This window comes from Podarcis vaucheri (genome assembly GCF_965113315.1).
Source record: "Podarcis vaucheri genome assembly, chromosome: 4".
Classification (NCBI taxonomy): Eukaryota; Metazoa; Chordata; class Lepidosauria; order Squamata; family Lacertidae; genus Podarcis; species Podarcis vaucheri.
The window spans coordinates 6,542,200-6,550,481 of NC_138762.1; the positions used below are offsets into that span (position 1 = coordinate 6,542,200).

At 50.7% G+C, this 8,282-nt stretch overlaps 1 protein-coding gene across 1 annotated transcript; it reads left to right on the plus strand.

Moving 5' to 3' along the window:
• The first annotated feature begins 1,141 nt into the window (after positions 1 to 1,141).
• WDR73 (WD repeat domain 73) lies at positions 1,142 to 7,746 on the plus strand. The gene is made up of 5 exons (XM_082219525.1): positions 1,142 to 1,278; positions 2,188 to 2,255; positions 3,950 to 4,114; positions 5,255 to 5,641; positions 7,199 to 7,746. The coding sequence occupies exons 1-5, from the start codon at positions 1,148 to 1,150 to the stop codon at positions 7,435 to 7,437; spliced, it is 990 nt and encodes a 329-aa protein (XP_082075651.1). The 5' UTR covers positions 1,142 to 1,147; the 3' UTR covers positions 7,438 to 7,746.
• The last annotated feature ends 536 nt before the right edge of the window (positions 7,747 to 8,282 follow it).

An 8,282-nucleotide genomic window follows, 5' to 3' on the forward strand; every position in this document is an offset into this window, starting at 1 on the left:
TCCTCGGGAAAAGCCCCCAAGAGCGGCACGCTCTTTAAAGGGTGCGCGGCTCCTGCAGGCATTTCTAGGAGGTGGGGGAATCCCCCCACCTCCTAGAAAAGCCGGGGAGCCCCTTTAAAGAGCGCACGGCTTTTGCGGGTGGTGGGGGAATTCCCCCATCTCCCCCAAAAGCCTGCAGGAGGGAGAAGGGACTGACTCGGGCAGTCAGTCCCTTCTCCCTCCTCGGGGAAAAGCCCCCAAGAGCGGCGCGCTTTTTAAAGGACCCTGCAGGCATTTCTAGGAGGTGGGGGAATCCCCCCCACCTCCTAGAAAAGCCGGGGACCCCCTTTAAAGAGCGCACGGCTTTTGCGGGCGGTGGAGGAATTCCCCCATCTCCCAGAAAAGCCCGCAGGAGGGAGAAGGGAAAGACTCGGGCAGTCAGTCCCTTCTCCCTCCTCGGGGAAAAGCCCCCAAGAGCCGCTTGTTCATTAAAGGGTGCACGGCTCCTGCAGGCATTTCTAGGAGGTGGGGGAATTCCCCCCCTCCTAGAAAAGCCAGCAGAAGCCGCGGAGCCCCTTAAAAGAGCGTGCGGCTTTTGCCTGCTTTTGCGGGAGGTGGGGGACCTCTTCTGAAGGCGGGCAGGGGGCGAAAGTCTTTGCTCCCCCCGCCTGCCTTCAAAAGCCCTCCGGGACAGGCAGGCAGGGGGGAGCAAAGACTTTCGCCCCCCGCCCGCCTTCAGGAGGTGTTCCCTCCCCCCCGCCCGGCTTCGGAGCACCGGGAGAAGCGATCTCCCCGCAGCCCCTTGCTTCAAAAGAGGTCCGGGGGCAGCAGGAAGCGCTTCCCTCTGTCCCCGGACCTGGGGCTGCGGGGAGAAGATCGCTTCTCCCCGCCGCCCCTTGCTAAAAAGAGAAGACTCGCAGTCCCCGGGGCAAGCTTCGTTTTGCGAAGCAAGCCCATAGGGATATTCGTCTTGCGAGGCAACTCGAAAACGAAAAAACCTTTCGTTTTGCGAGTTTTTCGTCTCACGAGGCGTTCGTCTTGCGGGGTACCACTGTACTTTGGAGACTCCCCTCCCCATCTGGGCCCCCGGGGGCCACAGCCCAACTTCAGAATAGATAGATATTTATGCAAATGCTCTCCTGGGTCTCCTTTCTGCTGAGGCCCAGGCATGGTTTTTGGGTGGGCCCTCAATTTATTTATTTTTAAACAGGGCTTATGTCCAGAAAGAGATTTCAAGGTTGAACATGGTGGATTTTCCGATCACCCGGTCTACATGCTGAAGCACGTGCCAAAGAGCAGGTCAGTGGTGCTAAAAGGACCTGGCTTCTTGGTTGCTAGTATAAAATACGGAACTTAATATCCTTTCCTTTTCTTAAAATAGTATTATTTAGATACAATAAAAACACAAAAAGTGGGGCAAGGGGGGAGAAATAGGTTAAAAGAGAAAGATAGAAAAATGAGATAAAGAAAATCCTTATTTTCTGGTTGCTGGTTATTTAGATGTGCAAGGCCTGCCCAGAGCCTTCAGTACAGAAGTGGTACCTAAATTACTCTATTTTCCCATGTATAACGCACCCCCATGTATAAGACTCAAAATAGGGAAAATGGGGGGAGATTGCACAGAGTTGTTGAGCTTTCTTTGGGAGAGATTGCTAGAGTTGTTGAGCTTTTTTTGGGGGGGGCAGTTTGCCAAAAATCACTCTCCCGCAGGACCGCAACAGCCAATCACACACACACACATCAACAAAGCCACCAATCGCCTGCACGCTTGCAAAAAGTAATCGCCAATCACCTACCCAATTGCTGCAGCAGCCAATAACCAGCGAACCTTCAGGCAACAACCAATTGCCCGCAGAAACGGCGCTACGTCGCTGACAATCTCTTGCTCAGCACCATCCACCAATCGCCCGTCCCACCTCTCCACTATCCATGTATAAGACAACCCCCAAATTTTAGCATCTTTCCCCCCCCATATTAAATACTTGTCTTATACACGGAAACATACGGTAGTTCTAGTGCCTTTGCAGTGCAGAGCGGACTGTACTGACAGCTTTGGGAGCCTGGAACCTTGATCATCCTGAACTCGAGTTCTCTGTCAACAATAATGTCAAGGATGCCTCTTTCCAGGGTTTGTGTATGAGTGGAAGCTCATCGTAGTCCTGCCCCTTTCCCAAGCATTCCTCACTCTTTTTTTGCTTGTGGCTGTAGCTTGCTGGTGACAAGTGGCCCATCAGACGGCTCGCTGCAGGTGTGGCACGTGGGGCAGGATGAAACAGGTGTGTCAATCAGCAAGTTGCTGCTTAATGTATTTATTATTATTATTAATTAAATTCACATGTATAGGGCCTTGCATCTGAAGATTGCAGGGCAGTTTCCAGTACAAAAACCCCTAATTCAAAACAAAACCGACATAGTTTATTTTCCTTTCACTGCACCGTGAGGCTTGCCACGTGCCCGAAAGGCTGAAACTAATATTTTCTACTTTATAATTAACATAAGGGGGGTCTCTGCTGCATGATAATGTCACAAAAGCCAGGCTGCTGGATGAGGCCAAAGGACCATCTAGCCCAGGCCTCCAGCTCTCACAGGGGCCATCCAGATGCCTCTTCTGGGAAACCCACAAGTGGGATCTGAGCAGAACAACAACTCTCCTCTCCTGTGACTTCGACCAACTAGGATTCAGCAACATTGCTGCCTCTGACTCTGGAGACAGAGCAGAGCCCATCCTGACTAGTAGCCTTCAATTGCCCTCTCCTCCATGAATTTGCCTAATCCTCTTTTAAACCCACCCAAGCAGGTGGCCATGACTGCCTCCTGTGGCAGGGAGTTCCACAGTTTAACTCTTGAATAACGGCTTTCTGCTACGCATCCTGAGTTCTCCGACATTCACCGAATGTCCGCGAGGTCATGTGCTATAAGAGGAGGGAGGCGAGTGTAGCATTCCCAAAGCAAGGAAGGATTGGACTCTGATTAATAAAATACACACAAGGCTTGACCAGCAAGACTCTGGGAGGAGTGCGTAGAATAATTCTCTCTCCACCCCTTTTTATTCACAAGAGAACTTTTTACACAGTGTTCGTAAGAACCAATCAGATTTCCTCTGAGCATTTCACAAAACCCCACGTGGGACAAAGTCAGATCAGAAGAAATTCTTTTAACTACAAAGAAACTATTTCCTACTTGAGCATGCATATGTAGTTCAGAGTAAATAAAATAGGAAGCAAGGAGGAAGGAGGAATGCTTTTAGCAAACTCCAGAGGTCATAAACAGCAGTAAACAGGAGAGGAAGGATGGGTAGTATTTAACTTCTCCTTGTGAACGCTCTTCCTGGCCCTAAGATTCACTAAACTAACAATAGCTATGTCAAGGAAGCTACCTTCTGTCTTTATGACCCAGGATGCCTGATGAAGCAACCGGCAACTGGCCTGTGTATTTAGAATGCTTATACGTGCCTGTCAGGCATAGAGGAAGCAAATGGATTGTGGGATTCGATCAGAAACTATTGTCAGTGAATCAAATCCAGTCATCGCGGACACAATGGCTTGCTCCATATTTCACAATCCCTCATAGTAATCCCACCAGACCCCCACACCCTGGATATTTGCACCCCTACAGGAGAGCTTTCCTCCATCCAATTCCTCCAGGTCATAAGATTCTCCAATCCACAATTACATCTCCCTTTCTGCAGCCGTTAAATCGGGATTCCTTAAACGCACAGCGCAAGAGCGGTGAGTTTCCAGTTCGAACCTGACCGTCTTCGCTCGGCCTTAACTGGCGCTTCTGGGTTCCAGATTCCAGTTTGCTGGTGCTTGTATATAGACCCCCACCCCAATATTGATGGACTCCAATTCCCACCTGCCCCAACCAGCCAGCGCAGGCAGTGCTCAGGGATTGTGGGGGTTGTAGAGAGCGTAGAGACACACACAGCCATATCTTGGGGATAACTGTCTTTTCCCTTCCTCCCCGCTAGATGTTATTAAGCCCCTCTACACTGTCTGCACCACACGAGGAGAGGCGCACTGCTGGGCAAAGATTGCAACCGCTTTCTCCAAATCGGCGTGGGTCCTTCATGGCCTGCGGGTCAGCGATGTTCAGGTGACCGAGATGGAATCCAGGAGAACCGTCTTCGTGGCAGGTAACCTTCGGTCTTGCGAATAATAATAATAATAATAATAATAATAATAATAATATTTTATTATTTATACTCCGGCCATCTGGCTGAGTTTCCCCAGCCACTCTGGGCGGCTCCCAATCGAGTGTTAAAAACAATACAGCATTAAACATTAAAAACTTCCCTAAACAGGGCTGCCTTCAGATGTCTTCTAAAAGTCTGGTAGTTGTTCTTCTCTTTGACATCTGGTGGGGGGGAGTTCCACAGGGCGGGCACTACTACCAAGAAGGCCCTCTGTCTGGTTCCCTGTAACCTCACTTCTTGCAATGAGGGAACCGCCAGAAGGCCCTCGGAGCTGGACCTCAGTGTCTGGGCTGAACGATGCGGGTGGCGACGCAATAAAAACAAAAATAAAAAGTCCAGTTGTCTTCCAAATTGTAATCTTAATATTTTTGACTTCCCACGGTCTGAATGTTAGGCAAAGCTGTTTGCAATATAGATAAATCGTATTCCACAAATATCAGTCATTTGGAGATCAATCAGCCTTTGGAGATCGCACTCTCCCCCCTCCTGATGACGTATAACGAGATCGAGAATCCTGGACTCAGGGACAGAGAATCACAAAGCATTAAAATTGAGATGTGGAAAATATGGAAACGAGGAGGAGAGGCAGGACTGAGATGTGGAGATACGCTTCGGAGATCCAGACCGTGGGGAACTCCGTAAAATTAATAATTATAATCTGGACTATAATTTGGTGTTTTTTATTTTAGTTTTTTATTTTAATTGGAGTATTATGATTGGATATATTAATTGGATTTTTTTATTGGAAAATCAATAAAAATGATTATTATTATTTTTTAAAAAGAGTCTCCTTAAGATTAAGAGTCCCATGCCCCAGCTACTGATCCAACCCTCAAAAGTTGGCTTCAGGTTACAAGAGATTTCGAATCAACATCAGGAAGAACTTTCTGACGGGAAGAGCCATTCGAGGTGGTGCTCTGTCCTCCTTGGGAGGTTTTTAGCAGAGTTTGGACGGCCATCTGTCCTGGATGCTTTAGCTGAGATTCCTGCATTTGCAGGGGGTTGGACTGGATGACCTTTGGGGGTCCCTTCCAAGCCTACGATTCCACGATCCCCTTGTGCTCTTGTTTCCTTCTGTAGGCTCCACAAACACCGACGAGGTTGCCACCCTGGAGTTCCTGGACGAAGCCGCCGTCCTGGCCTGCGGCACGAAGGGTCAGCTGTTTCTGGCTGACACCAGGCAGCCGCAGGGTCTCCTGCGGGTCGCTGAGGATGCCCACGTCTCTGAGGCACTGCCTGGGCAGAGCTGGTGTGCTGGAGTTTGCTGCGGCCCCCTGCCATCCTCTGGGGACAGGCGGCTGGTGGCCCGCCTCTCCTCTGCCGGCCGTGTCACGCTGACGGACCTCAGAAACCCCGCGAGACCTGTGAAGATGGCTCAGTGCTGTGTGCCCACGGGTGGCCTCTGTGGGGCAGAGTTCCTCTCGGTCTCCTTTGCCCCTCTGCTTGGAGAACACCTGGCCGTCTCAGGTAAGCCTGTGGGGCAGAGGTCTCAGTAATTCTTTGGTCCTGTTTGTGCCAGAATTTGGAGGGTGGGGAGAAATTTAGCTGCTAGTGTCAGGCTGCCTAGGCTTTAAAGGTAAAGGACTCCTGGACAGTTAAATCCAGTCAAAGGCGACTCTGGGGTTGCAGCGCTCATCTCGCTTTCAGGCCGAGGGAGCCGGCGTTTGTCCACAGACAGCTTTCTGGGTCATGTGGCCAGCAGGACTAAACCGCTACTGCCGCATGGAGGACCGTGGCGAGTGTCAGAGCGCACAGAAACACTGTTTACCTTCCCATTGCAGTGGTACCTATTTATCTACTCGCACTGGTGTGCTTTCGAACTGCAAGGTTGGCAGGAGCTGGGACAGAGCAATGGGAGCTCACTCCGTCGCGGGGATTTGAACTGCCGACCTTCCAATCGGCAAGCCCAAGAGGTTCAGTGGTTTAGACCACAGCACCACCGGCGTCCTAGTCTTGGCTCAAGGGCTCCAGAAAGCCCGAGGGAATGGGGTGTGTGGGCAAGTCAATCACCCCAGGGGCCCTCTAGTTGGAGACACAACCTTTGACTTGACAGGGGAGCTTTTGGCAAAACAGCCTCGGTTCTCCGCTTCTGTAAAATGGGAATCCTATCCAGTGGAGAGGTGCCCTTTGGGCTGGGTTACAGTCGCCTCTTTCCCAGCTGCCAGGCTCTGCCAACCTCCCTTCATTCTCCAGATCAGCTGCTTCCAAGCTGAGAAATTCCAAACATTTTACATGTTGTGAAGATCCTATGCCTTTTTAAAATGTGTTTTTTTTGCGGGGAGTGGGGAGTTACTGGGTTGTTGTTCTTAATTTTGATTATGTATTTTGTGCTTTTATATTTTGATTTTATTCTTTGAACTGCCCCGAAACTTCCGGGTATAGGGTGGTATATACATTCAGTAAATAATAATAATAAACATTTTGGACTCCCAGCTCCTTCCAGCCCAGGCATCACATGGCTAAGCTGGCTGGAGGGGAGAGAAGGGATAATTATAATAATTTTTAAAAATCACCGTATTTTTCGCTCTATTGGACGCACCGGGCCATAGGAGGGGGAGAACAGGGGGGGGGGGAAATGTCATGATGAGGTGAGCTCCTGTCCCAGCTCCTGCCAACCTAGCAGTTCAAAAGCACACCAGTGTAAGTAGATAAATAGGTACCGCTGCGGCGGGAAGGTAAACAGTGTTTCCGTGCGCTCTGGATTCTGTCATGGTGTATCCGTTGCGCCAGAAGTAGTTTATTCCTGCTGGCCACACGACCCGGAAAGCTGTGGACCAACGCCGGCTCCCTCGGCCTGAAAGTGAGATGAGCGCAACAACCCCGTGGTCACCTTTGACTGGACTTAACCATCCAGGGGTCCTTTACCTTTTTACCTTTACCAGCAGGTGGGAGCCGCAGGCGATGGAGAGGCCCTGCTTGTGAGAGAGCAGGATGCTGCCCTTGCCAGGGCCCTGATCCTGTTAGGTACCTTCCCTCTCCTCTGTGCTGGGAAGTGCTCACCTCTCCCCTCCCCCCCCCCCGCAGGCTTCGACGGAACCGTGCGGGTCTACGACACACACAACTGGGGCCCATCCGTGCAGGACGCCAAACCGGCCTTCGTCCACAAAGGGCACGTCTTCATAGAGGTGGGCAAAGCTGGAGTTGCAGCCCCGGTCATCACAACCCACGCCTGGCACCCCTCCAAGCCCCGGACATTGCTGTCGGCGGCGAGTGACGGGTCGCTGCATGTGTGGGACTGGTCTGAGCTCTGCGCAGCCAGCTAGCCCAGTTCTCTACACTGCACATTGGAGAAACGAAGGGGTCCAGTCACACACCCCCTGGAAGCAATTGGATATCTTGCAAAGGAGGGGTTTTTTTTTGGGGGGGGTTGCATCGTTGTGGAGCTCACCCTGCGCGGCAGTTCTTCCTAATGATTTGTCTTTTGAGAAAAGTCCAAACCCAATACCTTCAGTGCTCTGTGGCTGCAAACTTCTGTCAGTTGTGTCACATAGGAACACAGGACACAGAGTGGGCAAAATGAAACAAATGAGGCTGGCTACAAAACTGGGGGTCTTTTTAGTGTTGCCCCCCCCCCAACAGAGAACCTGATGCCTACACAACGATCTTTTAAGGTACCAGGTTTGTCCTTCTTTTTACAGTTGTTGTACCGGTGTTGTTCTGATTTTATCCTGCGTTACATTTCAGTGTCCTGTTTTATGTTTCTGGTTTTTACTTGTGACCTGCCCAGACAGGTGTGCCAACTTGGAATATAATATTGGGGAGGGCAGCAGGTAAGCCCTACTCCCCCTTAACAGATTGCAAGGTGTGGCATGCAGCCCGCCTCCCCAATTTGAATGGCAATACCCAGTAACTTTGGAATGGCCTGGTCCCCTCAAATATTTTATGGGATGCAAAGACCCCTCGGCCCCTAGAAGTTGGCTCCTATGCACCCAGAGGACTTTTGTCGTCAGGTGGTTGCTCAATATAGGAGTTAAATAAATTGGTGGTGCAGGTTAGAGAATTAGGCTCTGTAGGTCTCAGCTGCTGACATTAGCAAAGGGGAAAACCCGTTTCTGGGCTGCCTCCCCTTCTGCCTCTTAAATATTGCTGCAGCGCATTTGCCCCCCCC